General features: G+C 41.5%; 3 protein-coding genes across 5 annotated transcripts; all 3 read right to left on the bottom strand.

The window, feature by feature from the left end:
* Positions 1 to 27: 27 nt before the first annotated feature.
* On the bottom strand, positions 28 to 7,820 carry fam118b (family with sequence similarity 118 member B). 3 transcript variants are annotated; one of them, XM_079733492.1, is made up of 8 exons: positions 7,482 to 7,820; positions 6,956 to 7,045; positions 6,421 to 6,730; positions 3,049 to 3,276; positions 2,351 to 2,479; positions 1,580 to 1,895; positions 1,119 to 1,184; positions 28 to 887 (listed from the first exon to the last, which is right to left on the bottom strand). In XM_079733492.1, the coding sequence occupies exons 2-8, from the start codon at positions 7,036 to 7,038 to the stop codon at positions 874 to 876; spliced, it is 1,146 nt and encodes a 381-aa protein (XP_079589618.1). In that variant the 5' UTR covers positions 7,039 to 7,045; positions 7,482 to 7,820; the 3' UTR covers positions 28 to 873. The 3 variants fall into 3 exon arrangements, with proteins under 3 accessions (XP_079589618.1, XP_079589620.1, XP_079589619.1); XM_079733494.1 differs by having other exon boundaries at positions 6,421 to 6,673; XM_079733493.1 differs by having other exon boundaries at positions 7,576 to 7,820.
* Positions 7,821 to 8,386: 566 nt separating this feature from the next.
* On the bottom strand, positions 8,387 to 16,191 carry ilvbl (ilvB (bacterial acetolactate synthase)-like). Its single transcript, XM_079733532.1, has 14 exons — positions 15,808 to 16,191; positions 14,515 to 14,716; positions 14,058 to 14,185; positions 13,508 to 13,758; positions 13,304 to 13,403; positions 13,076 to 13,173; positions 12,673 to 12,809; positions 12,204 to 12,338; positions 11,886 to 12,000; positions 11,178 to 11,347; positions 10,830 to 10,900; positions 10,680 to 10,751; positions 10,341 to 10,446; positions 8,387 to 9,624 (listed from the first exon to the last, which is right to left on the bottom strand). The coding sequence occupies exons 1-14, from the start codon at positions 15,907 to 15,909 to the stop codon at positions 9,446 to 9,448; spliced, it is 1,866 nt and encodes a 621-aa protein (XP_079589658.1). The 5' UTR covers positions 15,910 to 16,191; the 3' UTR covers positions 8,387 to 9,445.
* A 460-nt stretch (positions 16,192 to 16,651) lies between these two features.
* On the bottom strand, positions 16,652 to 21,952 carry LOC307072784 (beta-galactosidase-1-like protein 2; the record flags this gene model as incomplete). Its single annotated transcript, XM_079732264.1, has 18 exons — positions 16,652 to 16,762; positions 16,959 to 17,075; positions 17,390 to 17,501; positions 17,595 to 17,682; positions 17,857 to 17,935; positions 18,130 to 18,201; positions 18,458 to 18,604; positions 18,929 to 19,035; positions 19,192 to 19,272; positions 19,420 to 19,557; positions 19,795 to 19,879; positions 20,016 to 20,080; positions 20,231 to 20,312; positions 20,672 to 20,764; positions 20,903 to 21,011; positions 21,102 to 21,197; positions 21,303 to 21,371; positions 21,789 to 21,952. The coding sequence occupies 18 exons, from the start codon at positions 21,950 to 21,952 to the stop codon at positions 16,652 to 16,654; spliced, it is 1,815 nt and encodes a 604-aa protein (XP_079588390.1).
* Positions 21,953 to 22,373: the final 421 nt, after the last annotated feature.

Here is a 22,373-nt window from a genome sequence, read left to right as displayed (position 1 = left end):
TGAAGAATTTATTCTGAAAAGTGTGCTTATAAATATCAAACAATTGTCACAAACGCATGCAAGTATTAAATACAAAAAAGCTTAGACAGAAAAGTATACAACTTATTTTTGTGTTAATGGGAGAAGCAAAGTTCCCCCTGCATAGGGCATTCTGGGTCACCTTTTGAGAACATTCTCATGCACTTGATGAATAAAAAATAAATTAACTCCAACCTCATTCCCCTTACACAGCAAGACCCAAGTCAAGTGTCCAAAGGTTCAAGTTCAACAGAGGAATATAATACATTGAAAAATATAATGCACTATCTTTACAATCAACTACCTGGGGTTCACGTTGTAGTTGACCTGAGGTCCAATCACTGCAAGCCAGGGGTGTTGTAGGCCAGTGATGGGAGTTCATTCAGAGATGTATTCATATTTGCATGTTCCACTGCATGGAGTTCGGTTCGGACATCACCACCCAGCCCCCTGGTCTTTTGTCTTACGAACCAGGTGATGCATCAAAGTGAGTTTGAATATCATACTAAATATCACTTGCCCCCCTCCGCAATATTCTTATTACTAAAATAAATAGTTCGGGGTTGGATAAAGGCTATTAGCAGACTTGATGCTTGATTTTTTATTTTTTTTTTGTCCATTTCTGTTTACACCCTGCTTCCCTTTATAAAAATAATTAAGCGAATAAAAAGGAAACCAAACAGGGCTTTTATTAAATCGTAGTAACAGCAATAAGGTCTCTTGTGGCACCTGTTACTGGTAGCCCTCAATAAGTCCAACAAGTGAAATCTGACCTGAGCTTGACTGGGAGTAGTAGACTGATCTCTACTGGAGTCTGGGGGAAACTGACAGAGTGAGCTCCCGACCGTTTGCCTGTCAAGAACGATAGTCTGGGGCAAAACAGAAGAGGGAGGGAATGAATTGACATGAAGAGTGCAACAAGGAGCAACATCTGCCATCACTGAATGCCACACATGCAAGTCGGTTAAAACCAAAAATGAATCCTGGAAGAGACTGAAATTGCATGTCTACAAGTAGGGAGGGAAGAGGAATTGACTGATATTCTTCAAATGCTCCTGGCAAACAGGCACTGACACCAAAGAGAAACATTCAGTCCTAACCTTGGAGAAGGCTTTTCTGTGTGTTAAAGCCATTCTGTTGTTCGTCCCCGTTTTGTGAAGGAGACCCTGTAAGTAGAAAAATAGTATTAAAACCTCACTTTATTCTGGTTTAACAACAACCTAAAATAAACTGATGATTTAAAGTGCTCAAGATGTAGGATGCAGTGTGGAAGAACTTCACACTAGTTCTCTCATTGGGATGAATCAGGTGGCAAGACACCCTCAGTTATATCAATATTATAGCATACATATATGAAATATTAAAATAATAAACATCAGGCCTGAACCCTATTGGAAGTGAAGCTTTGGGTTTACAGTGCAGTTATGCATGTTTGAATGCAGAGAATGAATGGCAATTTTTTTGTAAGAAAAGTCAAATATAACTTGAACCTACAACCCAAATTGTACACGAAGGGAAAGTAATTACGAAATATTAAAAAAAAAACGGCCACAGAACTGACCATAGGGCGTGGCGGCGGCGGCGGCGGTGGTGGATGCATCGCGGCTGCAGATCTCGTTTGCCAGCCGCTCAAAGTACTCGGGCAGGTCGGAGTACTCGTCGCCGTAGGAGATGACCTTGATGCCCTTGTCCAGCATGTTGTCGCGGAGCTTCTTGAACTCGCCCACGTCCTCGCGCCGCACCAGCATGAAGTGCTCCAGGTCCGACTTGTGCTTCACCGCCTCCAGGAACAGAGCCTGGAAGGTGGTGTCGTCCACCGTGCGCCCACAGCCCAGGAACACAAACGACTTGGTCTCATACAGCTTCTGGATCTCCCGCTGTGGGGAGGGAGAGATGGGGGGAAGAAGGGGAGGAGGGGAGGAGGGGCGGGGTTACTGCTGCGTTCTCAGCTGTGCTAACATCAGGACATGACCAACAAGGGCAAGCAGAATCCACAAAGAAAACACAATTTAGGCATAAAGACATAAGCCATGGAGTAGGACAATTTGTGAAAATTGATGATATTTTTACTCTCTCATAATATAATTCTCATAATAATAAAAAAAAAACTTAAAACTCAGAATTGGTGCCTTTATGTAGTATTTGCCCTTTAACCTCATATGTCACCAGCGGTTCCCATGTCATCCTTCCATCAGATTTATTGTCTTCCTGGTCAGGGTTTGTATGATGACGAAGCCTGTCCCAAATTATTCTATGTTTCCCTAATAATGAACTAGCAGCCGGCACCATTTAGGCTCAAGGATAAGCGCGGCCTATCGAATGTCGTGCTTACCATAACCTCCGTATTCCTCAGTACATTCTGGTAGCCAGCAGGGTGTAGTACAATTCCACTTGGGTTAGTGTAAACACCATGGATGTGCAGAACGCTCAAGTTGCGCTTCTCCTGGGCCCACTCTAATACCTGGTAACACACACACGCACACAGACATACCCACGAGGACACAGACATACACACACAGTTTGTTAACAGTCCAACGCACCTAATCCTGTTCCTGCTGGACAGAAACAGGTTTGCAACACATTAGCTCGGATGGGAGATGGGACATAAATACCAGGATTGAGAGGCTGCAGTTCAGTTGACCTTTTGGCTATCACAGAGAAAGCTTGTGAGAACTTTTACAAACCCAGCTGTTTGCTCTTGATTAGAGAAATACTACCCTCCTCCAGCCGTGTCTTTCACCAAATGCAAATATTGTTCCAACTTGTAAAGTTCTCCCACAGACGATTAACGGGGCAAACTTTGACCTCTGTGGCCACGTGACGCAAGGGGCGCTGGAAAGATTCTTTCAGGCGGAAGACAGGCTGGGCTAGTGAAGCATGCACTCCCAAGTCCATTTGGACCTTTACATAGACAGATAATGTTCAAGAAAACTGTAAAAAAAGAAAAAAACAACAACAAAAAAAAAAAACACACTAAACAAGAGGCTTTAAGGATAATTCTCTAAACACCCCGGTGGAGCATCGTCCTACCTTCTTCTCGTCCGTGAGGTCCAGCGACTCCAGCCTGGTGCCCTGGTGGGCGGCGTAGATCTCCAGCAGGTTGTCGAAGTTGGTGGTGAGGACGAGGGCGCCGCTCTCCATCAGCTGCAGCACGGAGCGCAGCAGGTGCTTGCCCGCGTGCTCCATCTTGCACTCCAGGTTGTCAAACACCTCGTACAGGCAGTCCTTGAAGAAGGTGGAGCGCACGTTGCCCGTTCTCTGTAGGGAGGCAAACACGATGAAAAGGTAACAAACAGTGGGGGACACACAAACAATATGGCCGGTGGGACGCTGAAGTAGCCCGCCACAATCAAGGACAGAAGACGTGATTGACATTGAGTGTTAAAGGCGTTGGATTACAGTTAAATGGCCGCTTATCCTGAAAGTTGAAATTACTACCGGGTATTACAAGGAAAACCAAAAAAGGGAATAATGGGATGAAACACATAATGTACATGACACAACATCTGGAAACATGTTCTTCATCCCTAACCTATCTCACACTTTGAGATAGGTATTGATAAAAAATGATCATTGATTGATTGATTGATTGAAAAGGAAGGAAGGGAGGAAGGAAGAGAGGATGGAACAATGCACAGTATATGCCTTACAAATAGAATCAGTGTCATTCTAACTATACACGTATTCAACCCAGCAGCTGTAACCGAGAGCAAATTAAGTTGTCAACATACCCATGACTCGGGTCTCGGTGTATGATAATGCACACACACACACACACACACACACACAAAGCCAGTTTGAAACTCTGATTTTACTACCATAGAAACCAAGCCAAGCAATTTTCATATATACACACACTTTTGTAATCTATTAGGAATCTAGCTGCAATGTATAGGCCCAGTTCCACAGTGAGTTTAAGCAGACCACAGCTGGGTAAGCAAAGGTTTACCCAGGGTATGCGTGGGTAAACACAGGGAGAACATGACAACTCCGGAACCAGCACTTAATACTAAAGACAGACAGGGTCAGCAGGGCATCTCAAAGTAGTACACATTTTCCATATTTTCCTGGCCCCATCATAACAAGTAAAGTAACTGCAAGTACATTTGTCACAGTGAGCTGCTTGTGGTGTTGTCTGTGGTGGCAGGACAAGATGAGTTACTGCACACAGATTAGTGACTGCATCATTGAGGGATTATTCTAATGACGTCATTCTACACTAAGCCAGGCTAGAGCAAACACATATCTGGCAGAGGAGAAGACGTTGGACTGAGGAAGGGAGGGATCTCTATTAATACCAGAGGAGTGCCGCCCAGGGCGTTGGTGATTCAGATTAAAGAAGCTAAATTAGCTAAACACTCAAAAACCTTTCACCGGAAGGAAGACATTAACCACACGACACAACCATCATTATCTACTGTTTTAACACTAGTCAAGCCCATTTGACTTAAGCAAGGGAGTCTTTGGGATACAGACAACCAATGGGGATCCTTGCAATAAAAATCATCACGACATGACACTGACTCTAAAGTCAGGTTTAGATTTATATAAGAAAGGGAGCCAGGTCATTTTAGTGTTACAGCAATTGATCAGCATTTACACCTTTTTACCGAGAAATGGTGTGCTAATCAAGACGCATGTATGCCTATTGTAAGAAGACCGACAGTAGACCTGAGGTAAAGCACTCTTTAAAAGTGACACAGAATTTAAGCGGTTTTTAGTTTTTCAGGTTGAACTGAATCAAAAATGGCTCGTTTGATGACCCTAAAATTCAACAAAACTAATCTAGGCCTAATCACCAAGCTTCTAGGAGCCGCATGTTTTCATTCTGACTATTCTAATTAACTACTCAGCAAAGTTCTAATTAGCCCACTTTCTGTCCGGGGTCAAAGATGTGAGAGGATTAGTTACAACGACTTTGTTTTACCATTATGACATTGAAGTGCTTCAGTAGATTAAGCATTTTTCTCAGCAGTTTTGTAATAACGGAAAAAAGGTAAGTAACGGGCAAGGATGGAAACCTACTTTAAACAATAAAATCATACATATTCAACATATCGTTTGATACGTGAGTACAGCAACACAAAAGCTACTTTGTTGGGCTGTTGAAGAGAAAAAGCATAACAAGGACTAGTGTGTATACGAATTGGTAGGGGCCTGTTTGTCCATGTTGGCTATTCTGTGCCTAGGGTGGGAACTACTGTTTCAGAAGGTTTTGCTTACACACACACACACACACACACACACACACACACACACACACACACACACACACACACACACACACACACACACACACACACACACACACACACACACACACACACACACACCTGGCCCAAAGCGATACAGAGAAGGCTGATGCCTCTGCAGCCCACAGCAGTGTGGTGGCGGTTTATCCACACTACTGGATTAAGCCATAAAAACTCCATTTGTTCCCTTTGTGACAAAGGGCTGGAGGCTGAAACAATACGTGCTTTCCAACCACGTTGACCACGGGTTGGAACATCACCATGGCCTCACAGCAAATGAATGCACCGTTATCGAATTTATGGCAGAAAAATATGTACATATATTTTTTGATAACGTATTTTCTCACTTCATTCTATTTCAGATGATCAATACAGTTATTACCATTTGGAAATCGTAACTAATTAAATTATTCTTAACGATCAGACAACAACATTTGAAAAGGACCAAAACAACCAAGCAACTGCTCAATAGTAATTACAACTAACTCTCAACCATGTACCTCTGCAGCTGGAAAGTATTGTGTCTGTGAAAAACTATTGTTCAAGTTTGCTGGCATAACAACATGTCAACTAATAATATCATATCATTCTTATCATAAAATATGCTTCTGCTTCCTCTAATGAAACAGAACTTCTTCCAAATCACATAAAATACTGAGGCATTCATTTACATTACTTCTATGTTTAGCCCTATGGAAATTAAACTGTTATTTAGAAATGAGTCATAAAATGATGTTAGGATGGGAATAAAGATGAAGTGCTTCTTGATTGTAAACTATCAAACAAAGGATATGCTAGCTCGATGCAGAACATGGCCTTACCCAATCCATGTTGAGAATTGGGTCTTTGATTGTTTATAAACGACTGGTATTGAAGAACAACATAATAGCCATCTTCTGACAAATCACGTTATTTTGGTGCACAGAATAATTTAAAAACAAATTAAAGGCTAGGCTGGCCCCATAACAAAAGTTACCATGACCTCAAAATCTAAACCAGATAAGAGCAATACATTTCTTCTAATCCCACAAAAGCATAAGGGAAATGTCCCCATCAAGGAGGAGAACAGTGTGCTGTTAGACTTTGAGCCCACGTGTTACACGCAGATTGGATCTAGACAGGAAAGAGGAAGCAGGAAGGAAGTCCTTACCGGAGACAGTTTCTGGATGAGGTCATGGGCCACGTGCACCAAGTTCTTATCCTCCTGCAAGTGTTTCTGGAAGCGACGGCTCTCCTCCTCCTCCAGCAGGTCAAAGTCATTGGCTGCGTCGAGCAAGGCCTGGATCAGACCCTTCCATGAACGGAGGGCAGGGACCTGGGGGGCCACTGCGGAGCTCACCCCTGTGCCAATTACAAGGACCAGCTCAGGGGCCCGCTTTGTCTTCAGGCTAGGCAGCAGTTTCCTTTGGGGCAGGAAGATATTCAGTGACGATGGTTCCAGGCATGGGGCTTTCCACATCCTTCCGAAAGCATGTAGGTTAAACAGAGCATTTTGAAACACTAGTCACACTAGTGGTCACACGTGGTATGAAATGTGACCCCGGTTAACATTTAGGTTAGTGATGCTGAAAGGACTGGAAATACTTTCACATAGCTGATTTCAAACAGTATATCCATTCCATGTACATATTGTATACATTTTGACATGGCATATCGCTGTTTTGAAACAAGGCATATGAATTTACCTGGGCTTCTTTGCATTAGAGTCTACATCCTGAGAATCATGGGCAGGTCGCTTCTCGGTTTTTACTGCTAGAGCAGTGGCCATTCAGCTCCTAAAAAGACAACATATGCATCCATATTTAGAAAAAACATACATACATACATAATTCCCATAATGAATGCCACGTCTACAGTGACCCGTTGCATAGGTTACCAATTGACAACAATACAAGGCAATAAGGTAACATAAGTGGCTGCTTGCAATTTTTAATAATCTGTACAGTTTATATGCTATTAAAGATATAAATACTGCGGCTGTTCGTCACAAAAAGTTCAGCAAAGAAAACATGAGGCATTTGCTCATTGCCAATGAATCGACAAAGCAACCCTCAAGGAGTGTGACGACCTATTACTTGTTGCTGCGTTCACGTAATCCAAGCCGGTACTATTGAAGTGATTTTAAATTACAATCTTTAATTTGTCACCACGCGTACAACAACTTCAAAGAAAAACTAATCCACTGTGTGTAAGCATCGATTCGTAACTCACCCGAGTGGGGTTCCTTTGTATTTTTCTACTCAACAGAAGTATCTGCCACTTCCTACACTGACCAGACAACCAGAGAAACCGCCGCTGATGTTACCGGCTAGTGGGAGCTAGCTCTGCCGTTAGCGTCACCGCTGAGCCGGGGAGGAGATATGTGTTCGATGCGCTGTCAGCCCGTCGCGCTAGACAGCAGTTATCTCCCAGACCGCACCGCGCAGCACAGGGCTCACATGCAGCTCCTCGCATTTGACACAGACCGAAGAAGTCAGGGTACCCAAAGGGGCTGTCCTCAACATAGTGACTTCCAAGCCAGGGCACACAGGAGTTTTAGTACAAACCGAATAATTCAGTAAACGGTACGATTTTAGTTTGAAAAACAATATTTGTTGTAGATATAATGTGAGGATACGCAGGTACTTGTTGTCTCCCACCAGTCTTCTTCTCAACACATCACGGGGAGGAGTGTCTCCTGCATCCTATGGGATTATGAGGGTTGACACACACACACACACACACACACACACACACACACATCAGACTTCTGCGACTCATGCAGAATGACAGCGATGTCGTGTCTTATTGTTTCAGTTCAAAGATGCGGAGTACTTTCAAATTATATTTTATAAAATGTTACCCAATCTGTACATTTATAATTTTTCCTTATTCGAGTCGTACAGCTGCTCCTGAGAGATTAAAAAGAAAAGAAAAGAGGAAAGCTCCCCCATAAAATTACTGTCTGACATCTAGTGGTACAATTAGAATTCGTCCTGTATCGTTATCCCCCCATACCCCACACACATCGTTAGTTATGTTACTGAATGATGAAAAACACCACATTATTTATTCATAATAATTAAAAAGATGGACATGCCCTTTTAGCTTTTTTGACACCTCAAAGAAGGTATTTGAATCAACGTTGTCTTTACATGACAGGATTAGGTAATAAGCAGAATTTGTGCTTAAAATAGAAAAGGATTATTCACATAAATGCTTATATTTATTAAAATGTATTTCTGATTTAACAAACACAGAATATATACCCTTTTTGCCCTTGAAATGTGTACTGAAGCAGAATTTTAAAATAATGCATTGTGTATGCAAATGCATGATGGATTGGATCAGAAATTATCTGATTTAAACCATGATATCATATGCTAGTTTATCTGAATATGATTAAAAGAAAAACTTGCAGCCTAGAGGTTCATCTTTTTTATCTTTGAATCAAACCCACTGACCGGATTAAATATAGATGCCTATAGAAGTAAATCGTTAGACTGAATACACAATGCATACATTCTATAGGCTGAAAGGGCATCCTGGTCATACAACTAATGCCAGTGTAGTGTCAACTGAAGCAGTTTCATCTACTCTTAATAGCCTAAGTGAGAAAGATGCAGTCAAGAGAAAGATGCAACTTAAATTAGGCAGCATTGAAAAAGTAAAGGTTGAAATAGTTCCTGAATAGTTGTAGTCCATTAACTTCTCATTCATGGTTTTAAGGTACACAATTTTTCCACATAAGACATTTCTATCACACATACCATACACATTTATGTAAAAGTCAGTCTCAATAACTCATTAATTTCCTGTTCGCATTCGGACATATAATTGTGAAGTTTGATACTTTGTAACCATAACAATACAAATAACCAAATAAAGTGAGTGATGAATCCTATGTGTAGACTGTTCAAAGAACTCTTAATCGACGTAAACATGTAAAATAACAAAAATGTAATTCAAATAATAATAATAATCATCATAACTCTAATAACCTTGAAGTTACTCTTAAGGGCACATAGGGTTAGCCAGGGTTTGGTCAGGGCCGGGCTGGTCCTTAATCAGTCTTGAACTCATTCATTTCATAGCATTACATTCTATTTTCCCTCTTTGCCTGACCCACGACAAATCCCTCAGGCAAGCCGGGCATAGCTTTGGGGTCTGAGCGGGGCACCAAGCGACGGCCCGCTCTACACGGAGATCGAGCCTTCTCTGAAGTCCGTCTTGCCGATCAGAATGTTGAGCAGCATGGCCTTGCCTTCCCGGCACTCCCTTTGAGCGGACGTGATGATTTCACCGAGCCTGTCCTCATCCTGGCGTCTTATGAGGCAGCCCTTACCTCCGTAGCCGTCAGCCACAATATGGTAATCTGAAAATGAAAACGTGCGAAAAAAAGGTTGTCTTCTGTCTGGAAAGGACATGATGTCTATTGATTGACAATGAACGTGTGCAAAACAATTAAATTGAATCCAATTCAATTAAAAAAACTTTAATTGTCCCCTAGTGGTGTGATGGAATAATACATATGTTGTTTCCTTTTAGCCGTTTAAAGCTTTGTTTCCTATTCCTTGTATTTTCTGCCTTTCCTCAGTGTCATCTAAATTGAATCCTTTGTGCTTGGGGTAAACCGGTCACAAGGGAGAAGGCATCCCCTTATGCATTCTTCTGCTTGACGAGAGCACAGGCAACTTTGTGTCTTGGGTAACATTACCTGATTTGATTATTTACAACTGCATTGTGGGGAGGATGTGAAACTTTAGAACTTCCTGTGTGTTAGGAACTGAGCCTAATGTATGCACACACTAAAATAGGTTAATTGTCTACAACTATTGTGGGTTTTTTCGCGTTGAGAAGTCTCATCTGCCCTAGACGCAATATCTCTTAAGCAAATTGCCATGACAGCAGCAATTCCTGGCAGCAGGAATAGTAAAAGGACACACATACAGCACATACAAGACCATAAATGATAGACAAACAGTGGCCAACAAGCAAGCAAACAAGAACAAGCAAAAATGCTGTTCTGTTAACAATGCATCTGGCATGGGCGGTTATTCCAGATCAGTGCTGCGGTACAACGATATTTACCCGAGAAAGCGAGGCCACAGGCAACGTTGCTGCCGAGTATGGGCACCTGCTCCCTTGAAATCTGACTCCAGCACGCATCGTTCCCCACCACAGCTATGACTGGCGTCTAGACGGACACATAGATAGACAGACACTCAGAAATACAGAGAAAGCAGCGCTTTCTCTGGTTATTGTGTGTAAGTGTTTAATTGTTAGTACAGTTTGACGTTTAATTTCCAATGAGAAATACCCAAATTAGATTAACCATCTGGTGGAGCAACAAGTAAAATGATAATGAAGTAAATTAGGATACTAAATCGACCTGGCTATAAACCAGGAGCTCTAAAATGGAGTCGTCACCTTATGCCTCGTGAAGGTGTCAAACTCTGCAACGCTGTACCCCAAGGAGCCGTCACCGTAGACGATCCATACCTCAGGGAAAAAGGGCACGTTTAGATCAAGTGAGCGATCCTTTAAATAATGCAAGAATCCATAGTCAATGAAGGCTACCTCTGATTCTGGTCGGCACAGCTTTGCTCCTAGGGCAAACCCGCCTCCTACTCCAAGCGTCCCAAAGGCACCTAGGAGGATTTGGGATGAATACAATTTATAACAAGAATCATTTTGGCCAATAAAGACCCCCCTGCCACAGTGTACTGAAAGTATTTTTCCTGTATTCAACTAATATTGCTGTAATGTTGAAGTAACTTTAAGTAATCTGCACACTTAGTGTGGCCTTTTTAAGAGCTGACGGCAATGCCCAAAATGTCTCCAGTGCGCCAGGGAATAGCTCTTCTCGGTTCCAGTTTGCATTAATCAGGGCAGTTGTCCCTGAGCCGAGTCCTGTGGGACTCTTACCTGGATCCAGCCAGCGTAGGGGTCCTCTTGGCCTCATGATGTAGGCCGCGCTGCCCACAAAATCCCCACCATCAGCGACGATGATGCTGTCTTCTGCCATGAGCTCGTCCACACAGTGGAGCACTTTCAAAGGATTCAAGTGACGGTCCGTCTTCTCCACCGCTTTAGCCCTGGTTACAAATACAGGTGGAGGGGGGAGAGAGAGAATGAGATAGGCATCGAATGGACAGTGCATGATGACCTTTGCATTAATCACGGGGTATAATTAAAGAAAATAACAGCAAGATCATTTTTATAGATTTAACAAACCTATAATACAATTCGTTTTAAAAGTAATACCAACAATTTTGTAGATAGTGTACGAGCCCCCATTGGACACAATTGACAACGAAAGGCGTCATGCCCTATTAAATATTCAGTAGAATAAAGGAGGGTACAGCTGACATGCAATCAGGGATTGGCCCATAGCTCGTTTTTGGGGTTGATTTGATTGACTGCAAATGCTCATATCTGGCTACTTACATAGGCATTCAGTGATTTCCAGTGGACTTGTGGTTTCTTGTGGCTCAGGTTTCTCTTTTTTTTTTTCTTGTTTTTGCCATGCACATTCACCCACTTCCAGTCAACCAGTTTCAGTTTCAGGTGGCTCAAACCGTACAGGAGCTTACACTGGGCTCCTACCTAATGTATCCATTACTAAGGGTTTACCTGTTTGCATTTTCTTTGGTCTCATCTCCTGCTTTGAGGCTCTGAGGCCATTCCTCTGGACATTTATGGCCCTTCAGGCCTTTGGAGAGCTGCAACAGGAATGAGCCAGCATCCCCTAAAAACATTTTATTATTAGACGATATTCGCCTTGTTGACTGTCATCAGCCAAATAAGATGACCATTGACATGATATAGATTACTAATATACAAGTCAGCTTCATTTAGACATGACACCAAAACGGAATATTCACTGTGACACTAACTTATTGATTAATTAATAAAAAATTGAATATAACTAGTATGAGTGTTGAAACCGACCCTGGATCGCAACAGTTGGTTTCCAGAACATGTCAGAGTTCTTCAGCAGCTGAGTTTTATCTCTGTTGATGGCGATGACTTTGCTGCGTCTGTTCAGAACCCGGCCATAGCTCAGACGGAAGTCACACACAGTGCCTGTCAACACAACAAATCAGTCACTTCTTGTTTATAAACCCCACTGGATATAACGGAAAGCAAACAACGCATGACAGAACATTTTGTCAGGACTTTTTAAATCAGAGAAAAAGATAAGAAACTTAGTTCAGCCACCATATAACGACTTTTTGACTGTGGTCCACAAATTGGGGCTGAAAGGAATAAGAAAAACACGCTGAGCCGGTTCCTAGCCTGTCTTTTCTCTTTGGCTTTCTATGGCACACACATTTCTACACTCAACGGAACAACCGTGGAAAGATTGGTCCAACAGCAGCTTGGACCAAGGACCGAAACTAAGGCCAGAAGGACTGACCTGCCAGCAGCACCACGTCAGCCTCCTTAAGGGCATCTCGTCTGTTCTGTCTGATATGGATGGGGCTGTCTTTACCCAGCATGCCACGAGACATGCCTCCCAGAAAGCAAGGGATTCCCAGCAACTCTAAGGCTTTCCTGGAAGACAGGGATACATGCAATACCAGATAAATGATTATTTCTTATAAGATAAATATTACCACACGAATGAAACAGTACTTAATAATTATTAAGCTTAGTTATGCTATTATTTACTAATTCAAAATGTTAAAGGCAGAAGTTAATTGAGCAATTAGTACCAAGTACAAGCAGCTAAAGAGTTTGGAAGTGCTTAACTATATATATTTTTTCCAACGCAACACAAGGCACAAGATTAGGTGCAAGCAGAGTAGCAGACAGCACACCTGATATCTTCCACAGGAGTTGGCGGCAGTGTGGCTTGGCTACCCAAGAGAATGACAGGCTTCTTGGCCCGGCTTACCAGCTCGATGCACTTTTGGACCTATGTTAATGATGCAACAAACATACAAGTTATAAATAGCTAAGTTAGACACAGTGTGAAAGAATGTATTGGTCCTGGATGGAAAAGCAAACAATATATTGCTTATTGGAGATAAGAGAATGAGTCTTACCTGATCATCGGTGGCGTGCGGGATGTCAACAGGTAATGGAGACACATCTCTCGTCTCCCATGCTCCAGCAAACAGGTTTGTGAGGTGGTTTTCAAGATACCTTAAAAAAAGTTGTAGTTGTAGTGTTTAATTACAAAACAATTGGTAAAAATATAAAAAATTACTAACACTCAATAATACTATGCAAACTCCCTAGTGACCTACCAAGTGACTACCTTCCCCATTAGGCCCTTGGGCGGGTTTTTGACCCCAAACTCCTTGGACACCATGTGGAATGGGTACAGTGTGTCGATGGGGAACTCTATGAAGACTGGCCCGGGGGTGCCGGACTGGGCGATGGCTAGAGCCTTCCTGACCGTGGGAACGATCTCACGGATCGTTCTAATGGAGGCACAGAACTTGCACAGTGGCTTGAAAAGGGACATCTGGTCGATGTCTTGCAGTGCTCCCCTGCCCTGTTTCACAAGAGCAGCGTGCACACACACACACAAGAAATGGGAAAGGGTTCTCAGACTTAATTTGGCTTGAACACAAAACGTGATACACAGAAGTTTTACTATGCATGGGTTAAAATGATGTGTTACAAGGAAAGCTAAGCCTGTATTAGAAACAGGTCAACATGTGTTTTTCGCACATGTTGACACTGCATTTGCAGTGAAGTAATATTTGCACTGTACAGCTAAATAAATTATCTGTAGTTCTGAGCTTTGAGGAAGGACACAAAGGGCGACACTGTAGTGGAAGCATGCTCTACCTGAAGAAGAGTTCCAGCGGCTCCGCCCATGAGCAGCAGTGGCGACTCTGCCATCTGGGCGTTCTTCACCGCTGTCACAGTGTTGGTGAGGCCTGGGCCAGCAGTCACTGCTGCTACACCCACAGTGCCTGGAGGGAGGGACGACTTATGGTGACAATCAACAATAACATACAGCACAAATATACCCAATCTTGCTTAACTACTCCAAGGCACCATATATAAACTAACTAGTCATATACTATATGCAACGCATATATGCATATGATATATACGAGCTACTTAATCTCACAGACACAACTTTGTATTCATATGGTAGGGCAGTAGCATGACAACACCCATAACGGTTGAATGAATGAATAAAATAATGATAGAATGGAGAAAACGGGCCTGAAACACCACATTTCCAGATGGAGCTCATTAATAGGGGCTGCGTTGATGTAGGCAACGCTGTGTTTACCCGAAAGCCTCGCCACAGCGTCGGCGGCGAAGACGGCCGTTGCCTCGTGCCTGGTGTCCACGATGCGGATGCCGAGCTTCTCACACGCCACCAGTATGGGGGAGATGTGGCCACCGACGAGCGTGAAGACATACTTGACATTGTGCGCACGCAGCACCTCTGCGACGCTCTCCCCGCCGTGGCGCGGGCTCTTGGTTTCGGCCTGGCGGGGAAGAAGCGTGTAGGGTGATGATGGATGTTATTCAGACCACTGAAGATCGTTTCAGAAACACCCAAACGTAAGCCATATCAAATGTGGCTTACATTTGATATGGCTTACGAAATAAGCCATATCAAATGTTATCCCATCCTCATTTCCACGGCTCAACTTATCAGTTATATTGGTCGTTAACACTGCTTTTAACCATTCAGTGGACCATTGTACTACATTTTTGAATGCTTATTACATGCACTTGTATTTTGCCTTGATCCTTGAACCATGCTAACTAAGGTCCCTACGGAAAACGAATGTTCTTTTAATTCAATATAATTGAGAGACTACTGAAACCAACAGTATGGCAGCCGATTCGGTGACATATTAAAATGAATAGTTAAAACGGTGTCATTTGTCTTACGCATATCTCTAGGACCGTCCATCTGATCTACTTCCTGCTTTACGTATTTATTTCTGGGCACCCGAGGAAATGCATTGTCGAGTGGGAAGTTGTTTGGTTGAGCGGTTATCAGGAACGATGCAACAATCGGCACCCAACAGGCACTGCACCGGCGGTTGTTTAGTTGAGGACCAGAGGACGTGTGTGACACACTTCGGCCTCTGTCAAAGTGCGTTTCACCTTTAAGCTTTTCCTTTTTGTGTGGAGAGTTCAATTGAGGTGAAATGGTAATTTGATAACCTCGACTATTTTACATATCCCACTAGCCTAAATTACAGCTTGCAAAATATAGTCTAAGATTCCGAATATTTCATCACACGTGAAGAAGGTTATCTGTCCCACTGTTAGCCATTTCACAATCTACTTGTTACCTTTAGACGCGCCCCATCCTAAAGAGCGCCTCTTCAGGAGGACCTTCAGAAAGCCTTGGTGTTGTAAAACAACAGCCTGTCCAAAGTTGACAGCTCCTCTCGCCACTGGTGTCAAGTGTCAACAGTTCACCTTTCACCTATAGCTCTTACGACTGTTTCAAATAGTTTATCAACTGTTCCAACAAGTTTCATAAATGCCGGTAGCCGTCATATATTAATCACAAGAAGAAGGGTGCGAGCAAGTCAGTGTTTTATGAAGCATAACTCACCTTGTGGAACAACTGGTAGAGCAACCCAAGTTTGTAGGCTGCAAACAGAAGTGCACACAGCGGAATGAACAAGGAGTACCCGATGACTCCCAGATAATCCATCCCGAGACAACCTCAATACGATATATATGAAAGAAAGGGTCTCGATGTGACCTATAATTAAATGTCTAGTAGCGACCTGAGAGCCCTAGCTGGACTACTGCTTTAATGGCTAGGCTACTGCCTAGCTTGTGCAAAATACTATACAATCAAATATGGATATAAACTAGCCCCTTCGCAGGTTGATTAAGTTCAACTATACTACATTCATACGGCTATGGTCAACATATTGACACTTCCTTGACTTGAAATGACAATGCAAATGCACGCCTAGTGCTAACAATTCTGCACCGTTACAGCACCTTAGCACAACATACGCGTCAGTTCTTTGTGAATCACTAGGGAACGCCCCCATACACTGATACATCCAATAGGAAGCATGTCTAGGCGTGTCTTAAGGTTAAGTCTATGATCGTTTTGTTACCGCAACAGGACATGTGGATAAAAACAATCCAAACAAAATTATGTTTATTTAATGTTAAAACCAACACGACTAGTGAAAAAGTAAAGAAAGAGAAAGATATTCAAGTGAACAAACTGAAATTGCTAGTGCTATTAATATTTGTTTTATTTTAATGCATTTTGCTCTTTATTAGATAGTATTGCATTATATTATCTTAATGTTGTAGTAAGATTCTAACCTGTGTGCATGTGTGTGTGTGTGTGTGTGTGTGTGTATGTGTGTTTGTGTGTGTGTGTGTGTGTGTGTGTGTGTGTGTGTGTGTGTGTACACACAAAAGGGGAGTTACAGCAATGTACAAAAGGGGAGTTTGTACACATCAATTGTCTTTCCATGATCAGGATTTTCAGCGAAGACAAGTTTCTCTTCTGATTTGTGTTCCTCAAAAACAATAATCTAGAAGGACATAAAACATTTAACAATAAGCTTGCATCAAGTAACAGGCAATGCACATCTTCATTCTCATAAACATATTTTCATTCCCATCTTCAAATGATAAGAATGAAAAGAATGTATGAAAATATCACAAATATATGTATTTGTATACATTTATATGTATCAGAAGTATCAAACTATTTCTGACTGAACACACCTGGTTCTCTCCTCTCCTGAGCCATGGTCCAGGGACATACAGGTAGTGCTGGGGACCAATGAACCAGTGGCGGCCCAAATTCTGGCCATTAATAAACACTACTCCTTTACCCCAATCCTTTGAACACATAGACGCATTATCCATGATTAATTTGATTAATTTGTTTTGTGTAACATAGAACCCATTCATTATGAAGAGGGATCGCAAATAATGAAGTTATGACATATTCCAACTATTCACATTTTAAACGATGCCCCTGACTTTCAACATCTAATAATAATAAATATTATTAATGATGTTATTTAAATGTGATACAATTAAGTAACAAATACTCATGAAATAATGAATTAAATCCTAAATTATAAAATCATTGAATTCATTAAAAGGCTTCAAAAAAGAAATAAAGGTTTATGACAATTTGTCCTACTCACAGACATAGTGAGAAATGTGTCTCTGGGAGACTCTTCCACATGCAGTGTAGCCTGAAAAAACCCTGGGAAGGAGGGCTTATGTGGGACAGACTTCCAGGGAGCTGAACTCAATCTGAACAGTATACAGTGACATTATTTTATAAAAGGAAATAAATCAAAAGGAAACAGTTGTGTTCATATATATGGTCAAATGGCTGGGACCGACCTCCTCATAAAGCTTGGCCTCATATCCAAACAGTAGATAGTGAAGTCTCTCAGAGGGGCATTATTCAACGTGATATCTCCAACAAGACCTTGAAAAGCAATGATTAAAGATGTGACTAGCAAAATACAACACACGGTTTAAAACAGAGATGAGCTATATCCACAGTGTAGACGCTGATACAAGGTATTAATTGCACCTAGTAGTGTGATAAGAAATACATAATACAATGAAACAACTCAAAACAATGAAGTTTGAAGAATACCTTTGCGTTGGCTGTCCAGTGCTTTCCCATAATTCACTCTTCCACAGTTCTCCACAAGCAAAGTCAACGTTCTCGCTCTCTTTAAAAATCAAATGCATTAAACATGGTTCTTAGTCATCCTATAAAGATATTAAAGGCATTTAAAGCAATTTCACAAAAAATGTAGAATGTTGGGATGAGGTATCACAATGTGTGGAGAGTGTGAATTAGGGCTTATCATCTTATGGTTTATGGCTTATCTTATCATAAAAATATTAAGATAAGATAAAATACCTTTCCATCAGGAATTGTTAGCTCTTGAGTCTTGTAGTTCAGACTGCCAACTGGCTGTCTGTCAACAAACACCTAGAGAACATAAATACGTAGCCCATGAGACCAACAAATGTTATGTAGATACCCCAGGGGACCAAAGATATCTGATGCTTTTCATGTGATTGTTGTGTATGAGTGTGTGTGTGTTTGTGTGTGTGTGTGTGTGTGTGTGTGTGTGTGTGTGTGTGTGTGTGTGTGTGTGTGTGTGTGTGTGTGTGTGTGTGTGTGTGTGTGTGTGTGTGTGTATCTTCATGCTGGGTTTACTTTGAATGATAAAGTATGTTCTCACCAGCGCTCTGTCTCTGATGTTATTCAAGGAGTGGAGGGTTCCCCCGCTGGTGATGGTGGTCTCGTACAGAGTGTAGCCGTACGACTGGCCGTTGTTGTTGTTCACCGGAAGATTCTCCATGTTAATTGGCTTCTCTGACTTTAATTGCTAGATAGGCGCGTGTGTAAGAGCAGATTTTTCAGTTCAATTCAGGCATCAGTGCATCATTTAAAAAATGAAACAAATGAGATGTGAAAATTCTTCATTTCAATGAAACGACCATAGTGAGGACTGAATGCTTTGCCATGATATAAAACATACCATCTTTCTCATAACTGCTTGGCAAATAATGCAGTGAGATCTTATTTGAAAGCTGAAAAACTGTTTCTTAACCATGATCTTTTTGTTATAGATATTTCGATTTTGATTATTATGTCATTATTGTCTAAACCAGCACGCAACATGAGGTTGATCTTTGTGCTTGTAGCACACCTTGTCTGCGAAGCGGAGGGTGTCCCACAGGCACAAGTATTGCTGTACGTCAACAGGGTGATAGGCTGACCTCTTCTGAAGAGACGGCACATCAGGAAGAGGCTCAGCTGAAAGGCAAAGAGAAATGTGTCTTCCAGGCACGCTTAACTTTAAAAACGCTTAGCTGTTTTTAATAGTTATTGCATCTAAAACCAAAATGACATCTACAATACACTGAATGCCAGAACTAAAATCTGCTTATTGATACTATTGATACTACTTACAGTGGTATTGGCTGAACAAGGTTCGCAGGACATGATATTTTGGAGTGTAGTCCCCAGCCTCTGATAAAGGTGCATCATAATCTAGAGTGAATGATATTATCGTTTGATTGATTGATACATACTAGCATATGCATAACAATGGGAACACTCATATTTCAAACAGATGATTATCTGACATCTTTCTTTGACATTAAGCCTTGGGCTTTGCCCAACAATATGTCGACCTACCATAACTATTGACCTGAGATTTGTAGGTTCCAAAGTCCATGGCTCCATTCATGAAGCCAAAAGAGGACCCGCCGTGAAACATGTAGAGATTGATGGACACGCCTCTCTCCAGAATCTCTGACACCACTGCCAGCATGTCTGCCGATGGAGTGACGGTAAGTGGGACTAGTGGCTAGGTGTAACATAAAAAGCAGTGAATAGTTCTGCAGATATATAAAGAGGTTATGAGTGTGACATCTTATTTTCGGTTATTTTCTTCTTGTCTGCCTTAACAACTGCTGTCAAAAATGACTGTGTGCAACTGAGCGTGTTTCTGCATATGCTTTAAAAAGCTGCTAATCTGACTTTTTGTTGTGCATAATAAATGTTTCTTGCCGTCGGCCTGAAAGATGTGGTGATTCTCTCCCCAGACGTCAAACCATCCAGACCAGTATTCCATCACCATGAGAGGTCTTTGGGGCTAACAAGTCAAATACACAAATGCTGATGTTACGGTTATCTGCTTGAATACAAGTTATACAATTCAATGTTTCTATTTCTATTTTGGTGCTCTAACAGACTATGTCTATTCCTGCATTCACTGTTGGTCCACATACCTGCATGTCAGATAAATACTGTATGGCTCCGAAGGAAAGTCTCTGCAGGTTCACTGTTTTTAGAGCTGGAACGAAGGCAAGCGAGAATAACATAGAGAACCAATGGAGAATCATGGTACAACAAATACACTGTATGAATAATAATAGTATAACAACTAGTATATAATGTTTTGCCAATTAAAATCATGTTGCCGTGTCCAGGACTCCAGGTATACCTTCCTCTACACCCCCACACTTCAAACCCTCCCAGTTGTCTGAAGTCACCAGGAGCTCAGTGATGCCCCTGGACAGGAGACACTGCAGAGAACAGAAGATAAAATACATTACAGAGAGAGAGAGAGAGAGAGAGAGGGAGAGAGAGAGAGAGAGAGAGAGAGAGAGAGAGAGAGAGAGAGAGAGAGAGAGAGAGAGAGAGAGAGAGAGAGAGAGAGAGAGAGGGAGAGAGAGAGAGGGAGAGAGAGTGAGAGAGAGGTGGGCAGAGATATAAATGTTATGTAATCATCCAAGAATGATTACATAATCATCCAATTATCCAATCATAAACCTATAATGCATTTATACAATTTCATAAAACTCCCATACTAAACTCATTTTCATTGATTTAGTGAAGTTAATAATTAAGCTTGTCAGAGAATGTATTGAAAATAGAAGATTACGTTTTTGATGAATGCCATGTATTTGTCATCCTTGGCATATGATCCATATTCATTCTCAACTTGTACAGCAATTATCGGGCCACCTCCTTGAAACTTAAAGAAAAACAATGTAGAAGTAAACACACAATACAATGGATGTGGTAAGTAACATTATTATAAATATTGTCAAATGATTCACAAGTTTAAAATATACTGAAGATTATTCTAAAAAACACTTCAAAGAGACTTTACCATCAGATGTTTGATTAGCGGGATGAGCTTGTCAAAGTAGGCATTAACTGCACTGACAAATCCTGGATAGGTTGTCCTCAACTGCATGTGTTTGTCTTGTAACAGCCAGCTGAAATATAGATTGGTGATAGGAGCTAGGGATCTTTACAGCTTGTGAAAGATATACTAATTATTAATCATACTAGTTGGATGGACTAACCTCGGCAAACCTCCCAAATCCCATTCGGCACAGATATAAGGTCCAGGCCGCAGAATCACCCAGAGTCCTAGCTTTGCAGCTAAGCTGATATAAGCCCTAGCAGAGATCGATAAAGCTGGTATTTTATTGCAAACACATTTATTAGGACTGAATGATTTTACTATGAAAGATGATTGGGTAATTTTAAAATTAAATCGTTACTTTAAATCCAGCTGATCCTGGAAATTGAACATTCCCCTTTCAGGTTCATGCAGGTTCCATGGCACATATCTGAAAGAAGAAGAAGAAGAAGAAGAAGAAGAAGAAGAAGAAGAAGAAGAAGAAGAAGAAGAAGAAGAAGAAGAAGAAGAAGAAGAAGAAACATTCATTCATGCACAAATATAACTGATCTGCCATTCAAGGTCATGCTTAGGTTTTTTCCTATTTAAGCTGAAAGCTTTGTAGCCAAGTGACGCATGCAAACAAGACTCAATATTTACTAAAGTGTCGCATCAAGTGTCATGGTGCGTTTACATGTGAGTGAAAGGTGTCTAATGGCAATGGTTGCATTGAGATCATTTGTTTTCTTGAACTTGAGTGTGCTGGTTATAGTTTGGATTAATTGGATCTGCTTTTAAAAAAATGATAACAATTAATTAATTAAAATGTGTTTCTCTCACTGAATCAATGCTGAAGGGTGTGTCTTACGTTGTGAGAGTGTTGAGACCACAGGCCTTCATCTTCAACAGCCGGTCTTCCCAGTAGGCTTTGGGGACACGGAAGTAATGGATGGAGCCTCCCAGGATGCGAAAAGGCTTTCCCTCCAGGGTGAACTGGGAGGAGTTGGCCATCAGTCCATTTCCACTGCTCATTCTCCTCACTTCAGTCAGTCGCCCGGTAACCGGGTCAAGTTACAAAATAAATCCCTATAGACAACCTATAAAAAAGCACAAACTACGATAATAAACTAAGATATTTGTAATGACATACACTATACGTTATGTTGTCAAACTGTATTACTTTTTTATTACTGTTAATTATGGCTTTATGTTATCATGCCTATCCTAAACTGGTTAAGAAACTGTCAATTCACTGCAGCAATAGAAATACTGTTAGCATGGCTGTTTCACAATATTTGTCCTTGCTAGTTACAAGTAGGTCTACATATTGGTTTCACAGCTCTATTATAAATAACATCAGTGAATATCAGCAGATAATTTAATGTTTTGAAGAGGAAAAGGCATTACTGTACCTCAAGGCTGAGCTTCCTGCGGAGCATTTGAATGGATAACG

This window comes from Pollachius pollachius (assembly GCF_949987615.1).
Source record: "Pollachius pollachius genome assembly, chromosome: 3".
NCBI classification, from domain to species: Eukaryota; Metazoa; Chordata; class Actinopteri; order Gadiformes; family Gadidae; genus Pollachius; species Pollachius pollachius.
The sequence above is the reverse complement of the archived record's forward strand: the minus strand, read 5'-3'. Positions and strand labels throughout refer to the sequence as shown.